Source organism: Mastigoproctus giganteus, chromosome 10, assembly GCF_048544385.1.
Source record: "Mastigoproctus giganteus isolate SK-2022 chromosome 10, ASM4854438v1, whole genome shotgun sequence".
Classification (NCBI taxonomy): Eukaryota; Metazoa; Arthropoda; class Arachnida; order Uropygi; family Thelyphonidae; genus Mastigoproctus; species Mastigoproctus giganteus.
Window position 1 is genome coordinate 203,134,608 of NC_143584.1, and position 20,100 is coordinate 203,154,707.

At 37.2% G+C, this 20,100-nt stretch overlaps 1 protein-coding gene across 1 annotated transcript in view; it reads left to right on the top strand.

Annotated features, from left to right (window-relative positions):
- Positions 1–20,100, top strand: part of btv (dynein cytoplasmic heavy chain beethoven) — a 696,240-nt gene that overhangs the window by 73,120 nt on the left and 603,020 nt on the right. Inside the window, exon 7 of the mRNA XM_090384033.1 lies at positions 19,360–19,590. Coding sequence (XP_090240159.1) covers positions 19,360–19,590 — 231 coding nt within the window. The remainder of the gene's footprint in view (positions 1–19,359; positions 19,591–20,100) is intronic.

Sequence of the window (20,100 nt, forward strand, 5' to 3'; positions counted from 1 at the left end):
AAAAAAAAAAAAATATATATATATATATATATATATATATATATATATATAAAAAAATTATAAAATAAGAAAAAAAGTATAAAAAAAAAAAAAAAACAAAAAAAAATTATAAAATAAGAAAAAAAAGTATAAAAAAATAAAAAAAAAAAAAATTATAAAATAAGAAAAAAGTATAAAAAAAAAAAAAAGAATGCAAGTAGAGTGAGAATGCACATTACGAATGAAGTAAATGTGTGTGTGTCCCCCCCCTTCACCTGGTAGGTTCCCCACTGCCAGCTAACATATCCCACCCCCAGAGCGGGATGGGCAGCTGGACCTTCATACCGGATTCGACACTCCTTGGACATGACACCGACGAAGACATTCTGTGGCTTTGCTGCCAACACGCCATTGGCGATCCGAACTGGGTACTCTAACCTGGTTCCCTTTAAAACCCCATCCCCAGGCAGGGAATGGAGGAGACGGATCTCTGTCTCCTCTCCTCCATGCCTACCCCCCATATTTCGCCTGGTGGGGCTCGTCTCCACTGACCTCTTTGGGGATGCCTACTCTATCCGTCCCTATTCTTCTATCTGTTTCCTCCCCAGTCTTCAATCTCCCCCCCCCCTCTATCTCACTAAATCGACCTAGTACATCCCTTAACGATGCCGCCAAATTATAACCAACGTCTAAATTCTACCGGTTTTGTGCAAATCTCTAAGATATCTAACACTATCAGCTTTTATCTAGCGTTACATGTCTAAATTTAATAACATCAAAATTTTGCCCGACCTATTTGGCCTTTAACACATCTCTTTAGTGTTCAACCCTAACCAACGATTTCCTAACAGCAATCCCATTAAGCATTAATGTCAAATGCATAAATTTTTTTTTTTTTTTTTTAAATAGGCCCTAGCCACTGAAATCCCAGGAAACTAGGTGGCAGGACCTGCCAGAGCAAATTGTTGTGATACTGGATACACCCGGCTAGCCTCCACGTGGCAGGGTATGGGCAACGTCGGGCCCCACTAGGGGCCTGGCGGCCAATTAGCCGGATAAACAATGGGCACAACATATCACACTGCACAGACACGACCCACACACTTTCAAGTCTCTGGCTTGACAGTGTACTGTCCTCGATACAGTGAAACACACGCGGAGATGGGAGAAATCCCAGGTGCTGTCTGACACGAACATACCTTATGTCAGTGTAGTACCACAGAGTTGATACGTTACTCTGGGGTTACTGCTTCCCATATGCAGTACTTTACATTTGTCAATGTTAAACTTCAGTTGCCACCTCTCAGCCCATCTACTTAACTTTTCTAGATCCTGTTGCAGCAGTGTACTGTCATTAGTGTCATTAACAACCCTGCCGACCGTCATATCATCTGCAAACTTGGACATTAAGCCTGATATACCATCATCAGTATCATTAATGAATGCAGAAAACAACAGTGGACCCAACACTGAACCCTGTGGGACACAACTAATAACATTAGTCTAAGTAGAGCAGTGTCCATTTATTACCACTCTCTCACTTCTTCCACTCAACCATCCCTTTATCCATAGCAGCAATTTGCCTCCAATGCTACACTGCTCAAATTTGTGCAGCAGTCTTCCATGTGCAACAGTATCAAAAGCCTTTCTGAGTTCCAAATATAAGATATCAAAATAATTCTTTGCATCCAGTTCCTTTGTGAGTACGTCATAGTATCGAATCAAATTGGTCAGACAAGACTTCCCCTTAACAAACTCATGCTGTGTCCGAGCTATAACTGAAGTCTTGTCTAGATTATCCTGCAGTACTTCTTTAACCAGTGCCTCCATTAATTTTCCTGGAACCTAAGTTAAACTAACAGGTCTGTAATTACTTGTGTCATCCCTTTGATCCTCCTTTGTGAATTGGGGTCACATTTGCAGATAGATCCCATCCAACCCAGGTGCCTCTCTTATGTTTATCTTCAACAATTTCTCCTCCACTTTGCTCTCAGTTATTACAAAATCATCTGGCGCCTCCGTAGCCAGGTGGGCAGGAGCAGCAGTGCGTAACACACGCTTCTTGATTAGACCGGGGTTCGAGCCCGTGACCACCAAATACGGAGGATGCGGAAAGGTCAGGAAATGACCACCGCATATCTCGGAGCAATATGGCCTTAGTTGCTAATGCTCCTAAAAACCAAAACAACAACAAAATCATCTAGCTCACTGCCAGAGTTTAATTCACCTCTGGCATTTCCCTCTCTGAATAACTCCTCGTGTGAACTTAGATGCAAAATGCTCATTTAGTTTGTTAGCTACCTGAGCAGGATCATCAACAGTTGAACCATCGACATCAAGTGGACCAATCTGATTCATCCCCTCCCTTCTAGAGTTTACATAAGTAAAGAACTCTTTGCTGTTTTTCTTTGCATCCTTTGCCAAGGATTTCTTGTAATCTGACTTTGCCTGCCTAAACTCCTTTGTGACTTGGTTACAGACCAGCTTATATCTATCATAGGCTTCCATGTCACCTGTTAATTTATAAGTATCCCATGCATTTTTCTTCTCTACCACATGTCTCATTAGTTCATCTGACATCCATTTAGGCCTAAACCTTGAACAATATTTCTTAGTTAGTATGAAAAGCCTAGTTGCTTCCAAGATTAATTCATTGACTGCTTCCCGTTTTGAATTTGCTGTTGGTAACATCATCAATTTTTCCCACTGTGTAGAATTTAAATACTGTCTCAGACCACTGTAGTCTCCTTTATGAAAGCAAAAGCCCTTCCCTTTACCCCTGATGGTAGTTACTTCTTTGAGTAAATCCCACTTCAGCACACTGTGAGTGGTTCCTTTATCTGCTGATTCTTATGCATGAAGAATTACTACTGATAATCAGATTGTGTCTTTCTAATGGTTAATGATGAAATACTCAGGTGTTCCAAGGGTGGACGGATATGATGTGTAGTTATTATTATTATTATTATTAGCCATATGGTGCAAGGAAGCCTGAGGCTTATGCTGCACCAGGCAAAAAAAAAAAAAAAAAAATTCCCTATTACCCTGAGAGAGAGAGAGAGAGAGAGAGAGAGAGAGAGAAGAAAGGAATCGCCAAGAAAGAGAAGAATGATGATATCCAGCTCAGGACCCTGGGTGTGCCAAGCCCATACTCACCAGATGTGAGCCCCTGGGGGTGTGTTTCTTGTCAAGTGGCTCTGAGGATCTCTCTCAACTTTGTGTTGTAAATGTTGTGATTCTATACAGACTCTGTAAAGACCAGAGATCTTATGTTTATTGTGTAGTCTGTGTCATGTAGTGTTGGGTTATGTTGATCTGTTGTTCCTCTGACTCTTATTAAATTTCATTTGGACCTAGACAAACTGGAAAATAGCAAACAGAAACAGATAGCTCTAGCTAATTATTGATTTTTGACGTGTTGAGTGGTGCTAGATCTTGTCAATGTGCCATTCACTGTATCCTTTTATTAGTAATTTGCTTCATCATCATTTTATTTTAATCTTTATTGTATTTCATTTTTATTATTATATTATTTTAGTGTATTTTATTATTAATTATGTGTTTAATTTAATAGTGTATAGGATATATAATTACATAGGGTATAACACTGAAGACTTACTTAGGTTACTTAAGTATTTGGCCTTATGGCACAATAGATATTCTTTTACTCTGAATACCTATATTCTATATTCTTATTAAATTTCATATGGCGTTTTGGTTCTCTTGGTATACTGTAGTATATGTATATACACACACACACTCACTCATTCATTTTGTGTGCATTCTGTGTATTGTGGCCACAGGCAATGGTATAGCAGTATAGTAGCTAACAGAAAGCAAAATTAGGTAAGTGACACTCTTGTATGAACTAATAGCCCAGTGTGTGGGAAAAAAATTAGTTGGAAGCACGTGAACAGTGTATGAATTAGCATTAGCATTAGCATTAGTAGAGGCATTTGATATAAGAAAGTAAGTTTATATAGCATCAGCCAAAAAAAAAAAAAAAAAAAAAATTGATTGAATGAAGAATATAAAGTTAAGTGCTCAGGTTATTTAGGAGTGCAATTTCTTGTCTGTGCTAGTCCTGGATATTATAGTTATGTGGATCAGTAAATAGTTGTTTAGAATTGATTATTATTATCTTATAATTGTACAGTTATAATTATAACTATGTAATTATAAGATAATAATATTAAAGAATTTTATAATTATAAGATAATTATGTTATCTTATAATTATTATCTTATTAAAGGATAAGATTATTTTAAGATTCTATGGTCCAATAACAAAATATATTTGTATATACATGTGACTGTTTACTGATCCATATATCTACAATCTCCAGGGCCATCACTAGCACAGACAATTAATTGCGCTCCCCGATAACCTGAGCACTAACTTTATATTCTTCATTCATATATTGTTCACTAGTTTTTTTTTTTTTTTCCACACTCTGGGCTGTTAGTTTATACAAGAACAGGAATGTCTATTTCTATCCTAATTCCTTATCTACTTTCACCTCCTGTTATGGCTATACTAGATGAGGGTTCGAAGCGTGGTGTTGGCAATGGCTTCCAATGCCCAGTTTTACAGGAAGCAGGGGGTAAAGGCATGCAAACTAGACAAGCACTTCGAATAGCACGTAGGATGATGTAAGCCGGAGTAAAACGCCTGCCAATGCCTTCAGATGTGTTACAAGTGTGTACACCTTGGCATTTGCATACCCTGAGGAGACATTCTCCATGTGCATGGGGTGGTTAGTCTTAATTGGTTTGTTTATTATACTTTGGGAAAGACAATGTTTGACACAGAGGAGTTTATTTGTGAGGTGGAAAGGAGGCCTCACTTGTACAACATGTCATTAAAAGACTACTCCAGCAAAGAAATAAAGGCAAAGTGTTGTATTGAAATTGGAAAAGAAATGTTTCTGAACTGGGATGAACTATGTAATGATGAGAAGAATCAGAAAGCTCAGTTCTGACCCTTATATTTATTGTAAATATTACTTCTATTTTAGTACTGTCTCATTAGTTAACGAAATATAAGTTTGTTCACTTGCAGAGACAATTTATTAATAGATTCTGGGTTATATTATCTGTGAAAGGAATCACGAATGTACATACTTTTTTATGTACATTCGTGAATGTAAATAATTTTCCGATTACTGTTTTCATCTTATTTAATAATAACTTATTAATAAGTTATTATTAAATAAGATGAAAACAGTAATCGGAAAATTGCTAAAGAATATCCACTGCAACAGTACAACTAATGTCAGTGTTAATAAATGGTAATCACATGCGGTCTCTGTCTTCTTCCAAAACAAATTTTGAAAACCTTTCGTTTCAAACATTACTTCGGTGTCTTTCTTTTTTGAAAAGTATTGTGAAAGTAATGCAAAGCATGCAGTCTGCCACAAAGTACAGAGTCGTTGCCAGCCTAATACAGGAAAAAAAAAAATATAATAATAATAATAAAAATAATAATAATAATAATAATGCATGCAACTGTTTCTTGGCATAAAAAACATGACTGAAAGAATTGCAGTGGATTGTTTTTGAAAAATGAAAAGATCGTCCTTCGTATCTTCAATGTGTATTGCATGTACCAACACAGAATCGAGGAAATTCATCCATTGGAAGCCATACTGGAAACAGGGAAAACTGGTGTAAAACTGATAACACTGCAATGTGCATTTGATAAAAAAAAAAATTTTCATTTATTGTAATTGTTTTTAGGGACATTATTGCTACAGCACCTTTTCTGAATGTATAGTTGATCTTCTAACGAAATTTCAAGAAAATATTTCTATTGATACCTGCGTTACAAACTTTGAAAACTGGTGTCTTCTCATGAACATTTGTAAAATCAAACAACACTAATCCTTTATTGCATGAAAAGTACTCCGTTACAGCATGAGTTTTCTGCTTCAAAAGGATGGAAAGTACTCATTAATATTCCATCTGGAAGTAATGTCAAGTGGTGGGAAGACAGTAACAACAGGTGTTTTATTCTGAGAAGTCGCGTGTTGTAAAATCAAACAGGAAGTTAGAAGTTACCCTTTATTTTACCGAAAGTAATCCTGTAAGACACCTAGTCGTATCAATACCTTAATCTCTGAATAAGAATAGCAGGTAGAAGTAAAATATTCGCATTTCAGAAATATTTCAATTAGTGGGAGTTGGCCTATCGGTACAGCACATAAAGCATAGATGCAAACATCGATATTGATGTATTGATTTCTGTATCACTGTATAAAATTTTGCGTTTTTCCCATATTAACATTAGAAGTTCACCAAAACTCTATCCACATTCTGTAAAATAAAAAAAAAATAATAAAAAAAAAAACTTCTCGGGAGACTTCTGTGTGTTTCAAACATAATATAAAACTGTCCTGTTTTTAACCTATTTGAATTTTCTGGATGACACCACCATCATCGTTTTCTCTTTCTACTTGCAATCAGCACTATACATAAATGCACTCAACTTGAACAACATCCATCTTGAAATTGGGAATAGAAAAAGTGAGTCACTGGTGATATCCAGTGAAATGTTAGAAGTGCCCCGTCAAGTTTGAAACGATCTGACGCTAGGAGCGCTATATGTAGTTTGCTATTTTGGAGGCATTCACGATGCCAGCTTATGCTCACGCTTCAAGCGCTTGTCTAGTATAGCCCTTAGCTAAACTGCTATACCATTACCTGCAACCAAAATACACAACATGTACACAAAATGAGTATACAGTAAACTCTCAATTTAACGGACTAATAGGGGTGAAGGAGTGTCCATTAATGCTGAAAGTCCGTTAAATCGTATGTAACCCGGGGGGGGGGCATTTTTTATTGTTCTTAATGTAAAAATAGCTTTAATACAATATACAGTACTGTACAACATAAATTATTAAATTATAATAAAGAATATGTAATATTTACTCACCTTTTTGACAGTGTAGTTGAAGAGTATTTTGCCGTGACCATAGTGGTAGTAGTACAGTAGTCGCCACTACTACCATAGTGGTAGTAGTACAGTAGTCGAGAAGTGAAGGGGAATCCTCAGCTTCAGATTCTTCTGAAATGTTCACAAACGGAGGCAATGGTGTCATCTGTTTGCTTGTAGACGGTTGCAATGTACAAGCAGTTGGAGGTGAAATAGGAGTCCTAGTCGGTGAAGTTCGCCGCTTAAAGAAAGCATCCAGCTTCAGTTGTTTGCCACTCTGATGTTGTTTCTTAATAATAATCGCCCTGAACTGCCAAAAATTTTCATAGTAAGGTACAATTTCAGGGTCAGAAGATGTCCCTATGTAGCGGATGGCGATGTCCATTAGATTTCTCATTTCAGACAGTGTAGGCCGTGCTGGTATAATTTGCTCTTCCTTAATGTCTTCTTCTTCTTCTTCTTCCACTGCCTTGTCATATTGAACCTTGTTCACAATTCCTTCTTCAGTGAGGACTTGGTAGCCAGGATCACCTTCATTATTTTCAAGCCATTTCAGAACGTCTTCAGTTGTTTCCCAGCATCGTACAACATATTGTACAACAACTTCTTCCAACCATTTTTCCAAAGTCGTAGTCTTTGTAGCAAGTACCATTGAGACACCTGGTTCTAATTTCTCAATTAGCTCTAATTTCTGCCACATTTAAGTTTACACGCTTTCTTTTAATTCCTCTATCACTTGATGCCATTTTAAATTGTAAGGATTGCAAAATTATTTAATAAATAAAGTCACAATTCAGAAATCGCAGAAACACTCTGTATACAACCTGACTGCACGATAGCTTGAGGAAGACTGAGACCAAAACGGTAGACCTGCAGTTTAGTGTCCTGAGTCACGTTCAGCTTGCGAGTCACCGCCTGCTGTTATCTGTAATCTGGGAAAACAGCTATTTGAACATGTTTTCAGAAAGAATAAAAAACAATTTCCTGACTACAATTTTCTGAATTTGATTATAACAATAAAAGTAGGTAATTATCAAAATAATAAAGAAAATAGGTAATTATTATTCATTTTTAATTAATAATAACACTGAAGTTTTGTATAACCTAAAAAAAATAGTATGGTTGAGATTAATATGTACATTACTGTACAGTCAGTCCTCGTATAGCACAATAGTTGCGTTCCTAGAAACCCTCGTGCAATGCAAAATCGTGCAATATAAACAACAAGCCCTATGGGAAAAATGGGGTTAGGTGCCGACCACCCAAGATTGAACACACATTTGTAACCAAAACATTACCAAACACAATAAATAATCGTAATAAAATACTTACACATTTTATTACGACTATTACGTAATAAAATATTGCTAATGCTTTTTCTTCTATCGTAAGCAAACTTGTTTTTTGTTTAATTTTCTATCCAAACAGATGACAGGCGTTCCATCTCTTCCAATTCTTTGTGTCTTAATCTAATGGATTTTAATTACACTTTGAGTTGTTCCTGCTATGAAAGTTGTTTTTATTTTCTCTGCATTCTTTCTAATTCTCGGCGTTGCCTCATTTCGGTCTGTAGCATGTGCAATATCACATGGTCTTTCATTTCGCTCAAAGCGTTTCACAATTTCATATTTTTTTCTCTATCGACAGAGGCGGACTGGCCATAAGCCTTACCGGGGAAACCCCGGTGGGCCGGAGGCCGGTGTGATTTTGGCCATAAACCAGAGTATGAGGGCACTATAAATTTTCCCAGGTAAGAATTTTTGACCCAGTCCGCCTCTGTTTATCGATATTGCCTTTCTTTTTCTATCTGAATCTGCAGTATCTTCACCAGGGCGCTTCCTTTTCACACCTTTTAAGTATTTTACTCATTTTAAGGGAATAAAGCACAATTACAAAACGAGGAGGCACGCTTGATACACATAAACAAAGCTGCACGTGTGTAGCAACTGAATAAACAACAGCGTAAAGGCAGAGATACACTATTAACACCTCACATTTTACTAAAGCACATTTCTAGGGGTTACTACCATAAAACAATAAAAACAATTTCCAGTTGTGTTTCTGCTAGTGGAATCTGTTATAAACTGGTAGTGAACTCGATCCAATTGCATTTGCGATAATACCGATAGCTGGAATTGTGTTGGTTTTTACGTTATTATGGTGAAGTGTGTTTCCCCTTCACTGATATAAGAACATAAATACATTTTCAGAATCTTCTCTTCATTCCTATCGTGTTGCGTTCGGTTGGGGTGATTCTGCGTTCGACTGCCATTTCTTGTAAACACAAAGGCGAATCGTGCATAAGCAAATTCGGTTCTTGTTATGTAAGATATCGTTCCCCCATATATAAATCGCGTATGATCGAATTCATGTAATGTAAACACGTGTTATACGAGGACTGACTGTATTATTATTTGTCTGGTCCGTTAAATCTGAAATCCATTATATTGGGGTCCGTTAAATCAAGGGTTTACTGTATATCTTTGTAACGAGTTAGTAAAAGTAATAGTAATAGAGGCATATGGTGCAAGAAAGCAAGTGTATGAGCTTATGTAGCATCAGCCAAAAAAAAAAAAAATTCACATACCCATTTCCTCTAAATGTTTGTCCAGTTCCTCCTTGAATTTATTTAAGCTATAAACTTTCACAGTAACAGATGGAAGTTTGTTCCAGCAATTAACCACCCTCTGGCTAAAGGCAAATTTCCGTACATCTCTTCTACAACTGTCTTTCCTCAATTTGAATATATGCCCCCTTAGTTTCATAATCTGAGCAAGCAGAAGAATCCCATCAGAATTCAGCGTGCTCAACCCATTCAATGTCTTATACACCTCAATCAGATCACCTCACAAGTGCCTAGTCTCCAGCCACTGCAATTTGCAGAACTTAAGCATCTCTTGGTAAGAGGACCCCTTCATTCCCCTCACCAATCTTGTTGCCCTTCTCTGTACATGCTCAAGCAAACCTACATCCTTCCTAAAATGAGGCCGCCAGACCTGTACGCAGTACTCAATGCATGGCCTGACCATTACCTTATACAAAGGGATAATCACTTCCTTTTCCCTGCTAGCCAAATTCCTGTATGTCATTGACAAAACCTCATGACCTGCAGCCTGTCTGCATTGCTCAGAAAACTTCATATCTGACTGCACAATTACTCCCAGGTCTTTTTCATTTTCTACCACCCTAAGTGTGGTACCACACAGTTGGTATGTTCCTCTGGGGTTACATCTACCCATGTGCAGTGCTTTGCATTTGTCATTGTTAAACTTCAGTTGTGACTTCTCACCCCATCTGCCCAAATTTTCTATATCCAGTTGCAGTAGCACATTGCCATTACTGTCATTAACAACCCTGCCAACTTTGTATCATTTGCACACTTCGACACTAAGCCTGATATATCTTTATCAATATTCAAAATAACAGTGGGCCTTGTGAGACTCCACTAATAGCATTAGTCCACGAAGAACAGCATCCATTGATTACCACTCTCAGTCTTCTCCCACTCAACCACCCTTTTATCCATTGTAACAACTTACCCTTAATACCATTCTGCTCCAATTTGTATAGTAGTCTTCCATTTGCAACAGTGTGAAAGCTTTCCTGAAATCCAAGTATATGATTTCAAAATTATTTTTTGCATCCAGTTCCTTTGTAACCACATCATAGTATCCAATCAAATTTGTGGGACAAGACTTTCCCTTAACAAACCCATGCTGTGTCTGAATTATTGCTGCAGTCTTGTCTAGATGATCCTGCAATGCATCTTTAACCAGTGACTCCATTATTTTCCCCGGAAGAGAAATTAAACTAACTGGTCTATAATTACTCATGTCATCTTTCGCTCTCCCGTTTTGAATTGGTGATACATTTTAACATCACCAGTCTGTGGGGACTTCACCTGAGTCCAAGGATGCTCTCATAATTATGGCTAAGGGTTTGCTTAGTTCCTTTGCTGCCTCCTCTAATATAACTGGATAGATCCCATCAACCCCAGGTGCTTTTCTTATGTTTAACTTCAACAATTTCTCCTCCACTTTGCTCTCAGTTATTACAAAATCATTAAGCACCCTGCTACAATTTGATAATCTGGCATTTTCCTTCCTTAATAACTCATGTGTGAATATAGCTGCAAAATACTCATTCAGTTTGTTTGCTATCTGAGCAGTATCATCAACAGTCGAACCATCGATATCAAATGGACCAATCTGATTCATCCCGTTCCTTTTAGAGTTTATATAAGTAAAGAAATCCTTGCTGTTGCAAGATTGGGCCATAGATATACCAGTAACAAAAACCACATGTATGTATTTAATGAGTAATAGTACCAAAGAAATAGAACTGTAAAGATATATTGTAAGAGAATAGGAGTGTAGTGACCATGAAAATTAATTAAATTTAGAAAACAAAAAGAACAGCCAATATATATTGAAGTATTATGATATTTTGCTATGAATGTTTAAGCAGTTATTTTCATAATTTATGGACTAAGGTCATTGAAAAGAAATTAAACCTCAAGGCGTAATGAACATATAGTAGAGTAATTATATATAACTGGGTAAGATTATGGAGTACATTTTATCACATATATACACACAGCATATTGTTGCATACCGTTCAGTTTTAGTGACTTTTTTTTCCCTTCTCAATTTTGTGGATGACCCTTGAAAACCCTGCTTATATGCATATATTGCATATAAGCAGTTTTTACTCCATAAATTCACTCTGATATTGCTTGTGTATTGTCCATGAAGTTTACTTTTATACATATCATTTAAGTATACTCGTCATACAGTTTTATAGTCTTCTAAACCATATACTCGATCAACCATGTACTCATTATTATTATTATTATTATTATTATTATTAGCCATATGGTACAAGGAAGCCTGAGGCTTATGCTGCACCAGCCAAAAAAAAAAAAAAAAAAAAATTCCCGAGTTACCCCTGTGTGTGTGTGTGTGTGTGTGAGAGAGAGAGAGAGAGAGAGAGAGAGAGGGGGGGGCATCACCAAGAAAGAGAAGAATGATGATATCCAGCTCAGGACCCTGGGTTTGCCAAGCCCATACTCACCAGATGTGAGTCCCCGGGGTGATGGTTGTGAGGTACAATTGCTTCAGCAGTGACCTTTACCCGTAACTTTCAGTTACTTTCAACCACGTTTAATTACAATTGGAATTCATAATACCTAAATAATATACAGTGAGACCCCAATATCCGATGATAATTAATTCCACAAAACCCATTGAGTGTTGCAAATATTGTAAGCTGAAACCAATGATAAATCGATTTCCTGTAACTTGTTCCAAACACATAAAATAGGAGCAACAACACATAAAATAGGCATTTCTTGCATATTATACTTGACTTTTACATTAAAATGAGTGTTTTATAAATATTATTTAATAAATACTTATAAAACATCTTAAAATAAAAAAAACAATAAATTATCATTTACCTTAGACTTGAAGTGCAAGGCTGATGAAGTCGATGATGGCATAGTGTTGGCGGGGTAGATGGATCAGGGGTCAGGTGTCTTTTCAAGTCTTTCGTCTTTTGCTTCTACTGGCAAAGAAACTTTGCCTAGTGGGCTGACTGTTTTTGATGACCTTTTTGCAGCTTCCTGAAGTAAGAAATAACTTCATCTTCCATTTTACACATCAGGAGTTCTGTGTTTTCAGTGTTGGGATTTTTTTTCCACTACTTTTAAAAGCTCTCAATAAGAAAAGACAGTCTTCAACTCTTCAGACTGGCACTTTTTGGTATCTTATTCTTCCTCTTCAGTGTCACACTCTGTAATTTTTTCCAACTCTTGTAGTTCCCATGTTGTTAGCTTATGCCCATAAACATCAATAAGGTCATTGACATCCTCTTTGTCAACCTCCAGACCCACCAAGAGTGATGATTTCTTTTGTCAAAGCACCATCATCTTCAAATCCGTCAAAGTTACAGATGATTAAAGGCCACGCATTTTTTCAGGCTGAATTTAAGCACCTGTGTAAATATCATTCCAAGAACTTATGATCAGCTTCATACCGTCCAGGGTGTTGAAATTCAACCTCCAAAAATCTTTGAGGGTGACAGCATTTTTGCCAGAGGTCTTGCAAAGCAACTTGCAAACATTTTCTTGGTATAGATTTTCTTGACGTTTCTCACTTGCTGGTCCATTGGTTGAAGAAGAAGTGGCTTTGGGTGGCAAAAATTGGACCTGAACAAAGTCAGATTGTGCCTCCAGAGATTGGTCAAGGTTTGGCACATTATCCAGCAGAGCAGTGCCTTCACAGGAAGTTTATTTTTTTCAAGATCACGCTTCACTGAAGGACAGGAAACTTCAAGTGCCAATTCATTGAAAACATATCTTGTAACCCAGACCTTGTTACTGTGCCAAAACACTCTCAGCATACCTTTGTTGATTTTTTTTTTGTTTAAACATTCTGTGGGTGTTAGAGAGATACACCAGCAATGGCTTCAGCTTAAAATCTCCAGAAACATTATCACCCAACAGGAGAGTAAGCCCTATTATTCATAGGCTTATGATCAGGCAGACTAGCCATATCCTTAGTGATGCACATTCTCCTGGGCATTTGCTTCCAGAAGAGACTGGTTTCATCAATATTAAAAACTTGTTGTGGAAGAAAACCATCCTGATCAACAAGTTCTTGGAATTCAATTTTAAAGGCCCCAACTGTTTCTTTATCAGCGCTGGATGCCTCTATGTCTAACAACACTTTTGATATTTGCCCTGTTTTTGAAGTGCTTGAACCAACCTCTGCTGGCTTTAAAGTCTTCAAAGCACACAGCACTGCCACTAGTTGATGGAGCTTTAAGTTTCAAATCGTCATAGATCTGCTTAGCAGATAAATTGTCTAGGCACTGTGTACTCTTCATTCTGCTTTTCCCTCATCCATAAGTCTTTCCATTTCCACAATAAAGTCTCTGCCCTTATGCACCAATGTGGAATCATCACTAACTTTAACACTTTAGAATGTCCTTTTGTTTAAGTATTGTAGAAATGGTTAATTGAGGGAAACCATATTCATGCATTAATGCACCAATTTTTACTCCATCTTCATGTTTTTTTATCATCTCATGCTTCACTTTAATGGAAATTTTATTTTTAAATTGCACTTTAGGAGCCAATGGTTATTAATTTCAATTTATTTAATTAATAAATTCAAAAATAATCACAATTAAATTAATTATAATTCACACAAAAAAAATCATTCTGTTTACACTGGACAACTGCACCAAACAGAAGATAAATAAAGAATGACTATGCCCATTGTGTATTTCAAAACGAAACAGGGTTGTTGTGCTGAAAAATAATAAAGACACTGATTGGTTGAGAACAATCATTTGAGAACATATGAATGACATTCTGCATGCTAATTGGCCAAGACTCTACCCATGCATCTGGAAATTTTCACCCATGCAATGTTCCCAGCTGTATTGGAAAGCCATTGGTTCCTGCAAATATCATCAGTCCTTAAAATGAAAGCTGTTATGGAAAGGAAATTGGTTCCTGAAAATATCAGAAGTTGAGTCCTCACTGTACATGTATATATTTATATAGGATGCTTTAAAAATATGGGCAGAATATTCTAGGATGTATTCTAGGATCCAAAATAAGAAAAAAAGATCACATAAGCATGTCAATATCTGAATGGTTATGGAGCTGTGGTTGTTCGGAATTTCAAAAAAATGGCTATGAAGTTTTGAAGGTAAAAAATAAATAAGTATAAGGACACATATTTGTGTGAATTAACATTTTATAGCCATGTGTCTACTTATTTTTTACCATTCAAAACTCCTTAGCTATTTTTTACCATTCAAAACTCCTTAGCTATTTTTTAAAATTCAAACTACCAGCTCCATAACTGTTCTGAATTGTACACATATTTTATGATTTTTTTATTTATTTTGGATCCTGGAATATGTCCCAGAATTTTTTGACATTTTTTTGAAACACTACATATAGGGCTTACCAGAAGTCTGACAAGAAATTTAAAAATTGATTATGAGAGAAACATTGGTCACAGAGGAATGTTTTTTTTTTTTTTTTTCAATAATGCTTTGCAGGTAATGGGACCGTTTTATAAAATCATAACTTTATTGAGTTCTAAATAGCATCAGAAGTGTAGCATTGTTGCACAAAGTTTCAAGGAAAGAGAGCATACAAATTACTTTAAATGGAATTTAGGTCATTCATTTTCCATTAATCGCCAGGTTATCTTTGCCTGACAAGCCTGCTGATTAAACAAAACTACAATAATTGAGTCTGGGGCAGTTGCTTTACAGAAGTTTTTACAGTGAAACCAGACCAATATTTGAATTATCCTAAGAGATTTCCTTCAACCTCTGTTAATAGGATGTCTAATATTTCATGCAAAAAAAAAAAAAAAAGTGGGGATTCGAACTCAGGTCTTTTCCACCTGGTGTGGGGAGAACACTAATTATACCAATTATGCTACCAGTGTATTTTGTTTTAGCATTAGCATTAGCATTAGCATTAGTAGAAGCATTTGATGCAAGAAAGCAAGCTTATGCAGCATCAGCCCAAAAAAAAAAAAAAAAAACCCACTTCCACTTTACCCCTCTGTTCATTCAAAATACCTGTCCAGCTGAGCCTTAAACTTATTTAGGCTATCAACCTCCACCACAAGGGATGGCAGTCTGTTCCACCAACCAACCACCCGCTGGCTAAAGGCAAATTTCCGCACGTCTATCCTACATCTGTCTTTCCTCAATTTGAATTTATGCCCTCTCAGGTGATTTTTCTGAGCTAGAGGAAGAATCCCATTAGCATTGAGCATGCTTAAACCATTCAAGGCTTTATACACCTCTATCAGATCACCTCGCTGGTGCCTAGTCTCCAGACACTGTAATTTGCAAAACTTAAGCCTTTCTTCGTAAGAGCACCCCTTTGTTCCATTCACTAATCTTGTTGCCCTTCTCTGTACTCGTTCCAGCAGCTCTACATCTTTCTTGAAATGAGGCCTCCAGACCTGTATACAGTACTCTAGGTGTGGCCTGACCATTGCCTTATACAATGGAATAATCACCTCCTTATCCCTGCTGGAAAAATTCCTGTATATCATTGACAATACTCCATGAGCTACTCTTGCAGCCCGTCTGCACTGCTCAGAGAACTTCATATCTGCCTGCACAATCACCCCCAAGTCCCTTTCATTCTCTACCACTGTCAGTGTAGTACCACAGAGTTGATACGTTGCTCTGGGGTTGCTGTTTCCCATGTGTAGTACTTTACATTTGTCAATGTTAAACTTCATTTGCCACCTCTCAGCCCATCTGCTCAACCTTTCCAGATCCTGTTGCAGCAGCAGTGTCAGTAGTATCCTTGACAACCCTGCCAACCTTTGTATCATCTGCAAACTTGGACATTAAGCTTGATATACCATCATCAATATCATTTATAAGTACAGAAAACAATAATGGACCCAACACTGAGCCCTGAGGGACTCCACTAATAACATTAGTCCACGATGAGCAGTGTCCATTGATTACCACTCTCTGTCTTTTCCCCCTCAACCACCCCTTTATCCATAGCAGCAATTTGCCTCCAATGTCACACTGCTCCAATTTGTGTAGCAGTCTTCCATGTGCAACAGTATCAAAAGCCTTTCTAAGATCCAAGTATATAATATCAAAGTTATTCCCTGCATCCAGTTCTTTTGTGACTGCATCATAGTATCCAATCAAGTTGGTCAGGCAAGACTTCCCCTTAACAAAACCATGCTGTGTCTGAGCTATAACTGAAGTCTTGTCTAAATGATCCTGCAGTGCTTCTTTAACCAGTGCCTCCATTAATTTTCCTGGAACAGAAGTTAAGCTCACAGGTCTATAATTACTTGTGTCAGCCTTTGATCCTCCTTTGTGAATTGGGGTCACATTTGCACATTTCCAGTCTATGGGTACCTCCCCTGAGTCCAAGGAAGCTCTCATAATTATGGCTAAGGGTTTGCTTACTTCCTTTGCTGCCTCCTTTAATATAACTGGATAGATCCCATCCACCCCGGGTGCCTTTCTTGTGTTTATCTTCAACAGTTTCTCCTCCACTTTACTCCCAGTTATTTCAAGATTCTGTAGCTTACTGCTAGAGTTGAATACACCTCTGGCATTCCCCTTGCTGAATAACTCCTCATGTGTGAATGTCGATGCAAAATATTCATTTAGTTTGTTAGCTACCTGAGCAGGATCATCAACAGTTGACCCATCAATATCAAGTGGACCAATCTGATTCATCCCCTTCCTTCTAGAGTTTACATAAGTAAAGAACTCTTTGCTGTTTTTCTTTGCATCCCTTGCCAAGGATTTCTCGTAATCTGCCTTCGCCTGCCTAACCTCCTTTGTAACTTGGTTGCATATCAACTTGTATCTATCATAGGCTTCTGTGTCATGTGTTAATTTGTAAGTATCCCATGCATTTTTCTTCTCTGCCATATGCCTCATTAGTTCATCTGACATCCATTTTGGCCTAAACCTTGAACAATATTTCTTAGTTGGTATGTAAAGCCTAGTAGCTTCCAAGATAAGTTCTTTGAATGCTTCCCATTTTGAATTTGCTGTTGGTAACATCATCAGTTGGTCCCACTGTATAGAATTTAAATACTGTCTCAGTCCATCGTAGTCGCCTTTACGGAAGCAATAACCCTTCCCTTTACCCCTAATGGTAGTTACCTCTTTCAGTAAATCCCACTTCAGCACACTGTGATCACTGCCACCTAGTGGTTCATTTATCTGCAGATTCTTAATGCATGAAGAATCACTGCTGATAATCAAATCAAGAGTATTACTCCCTCTAGTTGCCTCCCGAACATGCTGATGTAGAAAACAATTATCCAATAAATCCACAAAAGCCCTGCTAGTGTGTGAGTAACCAGCCCCCAAATTCCAGTCAATATCTGGGAAATTAAAATCTCCCATTATAAGACTCTCTGATTTACTGGCCCACTCTATTTCCCTGTACAGTTCCTTATTATACTCATCAGAGTCATTAGGCCTATAGCACACTCCTACTCTCAATTTTGATCTCCCAATGCTTATGTCACACCAAACTGACTCAACACTGCACTGTCCAGCGATGTCGACTGGCTTCACTTCCTTGGTTTTTATGTGTTTCTTAACTAATAGCATAACCCCTCCCCCCCTTCCTATCCTGTCTATCCTTTCTGTAGACGTTGTACTCCCCAAATTGCAGTTCTGCATCCCTTATATCTGTGTGACACCACGTCTCTGATATCCCAACAATATCTGCCTTTGATGTTTTGAGCAATACCTCAAATTCATCAAATTTATTTACTAAACTCCTAGCATTGGTGTACACGCAAGTATACCTGCACCTGTTTCTATTCCTAGCTACCCTAACACAACCCATGTGTTTACTTGTACCGCAATGGCTCCCAGCAGTCTCTGAAATACCATGCATCTTGTTTTTCAGGCTTCTGCTCATTCTAATAGAAGCAGTGCAAGAATCTCTTTCACCTCTGCCAGTGGCTACTGTCAATCTATTGGTCTTTGTCTCCCCCCAAGCTATCAGTTTTCCGACCCACCTAACACTGTCTCGATAGCATCAGCAAATATTCTTGCACCCTTTCTATTTAAGTGTATCCCATCCCTGTAGAAGCAATCTCTCCTGTTAACAAGTACAGTCCAGGCTGAAAAAAATTCTACCCCTTGAGCCTTGCACAATCTTTCCAGGGCCGAATTGATCGACAAGGCTCTCATCATATACTCTCTCCTATCGTGTCTGGGCAGAATTGCAGACACTTTCAAATTCAACCCTAATTCTCGGCTTTTCATATGTTTTTCATATGTTAGACTTTCGACCCAAAAATTAACAAGTTCCATTTATAACTAATGGGTCAACTTTCTGTTTCTTTAAACATGGCAAATAATGGAGACGTGTTCAGTCTTTTTTTCAATAGCAGATTGGAATAAAAATACCCCTGACAGTATATCCTAGGACTTCCTCCCCCCAACACATGCTGAATATTTTATGTTATGAGACAGTCATCAATCAAGAAGAATTTACAACATGTATGGATTTGAACAACCAGGCAGCATGCATACCAGTTTGCTTTCTGACATTTTGTCAGAAAGCAGATTGCTCATAAAAAATTATTTATGAGTATATACACTATCCCAGGACCACATTCAGTGTTTGTTTGGATTGTGAACACAAGTTCTAAATGAATATGTGGCACTTGCAACCTGATTGGAAGCACTTATAACCAAAATGGTGAACTCATAAGCTTGCATTACTTTTTTTCAAAAGGAACTTAAAATTATGTATCTCAACTTTTAGTGTATATCATTAAGAAAATACCCACAGATTTCTGATTAAATTAGATTTCTGTTCTTAAACATGCTATTTATCTGAGGAACTTTTCATTTTTTAATTGAAGGTGCTTTTCTTTATTTCAGATAGGAACTTTTTATAAAACAATTGCCGATCACATGATTCTTAGTCAGCAACCAATGATGCTAGAAGCTGCTCGTGCATTTACTCAACTTGTACAGAATGAAAATAATTCAATTACCTGGAATAATCCTGATGTTTTGGATGCTTATATCAGTAAGCTTCAGCTTTCAGTAGAAAGACTTTCTAAGGAGAATCGGATGCTTCGTAAACATCATTTTCAAGTCTGTGATAAAGTAAGTAATACTATATATGTGTATTGCATGTTATGAATGGAAACTAGTGATTAAATAATTGAAAAATGCACACTATTCTCTTATAAGTATTCAGACACCAGTAACATTGTAGAAAATGGATTTTTCTTAAAGATATTAATAACATTTGAACTAGTTTCAGCCTCACAACCATTTCATGATAGTTGCCAGCTGGAATTTGGTGTGATTTCTCCAGTTCATTCACCATTGCAGCAGTTGAAATAGGCCAAACTAGCTTCACCTTGATCCTCTGTTCCAACTCACACAAATGGTGTTCTGTGAAATAAAGCCAAATTCTAATCTTGGGTTTATGGGATGGAGCATTATCGTTCTAAAAACAGTAGGTCCATTTCCATAGAATTGCCAAAATGTCAGAATTGCCAAAATGTAGGTCCAATTCCACAGAATTGTCACCATGAAGTTGTTTAGTGTATAATGTAGCATTGAGATTTTTTTTTTTTTTTTTTTTTATTTCTGATAAAGAAAGGTTAG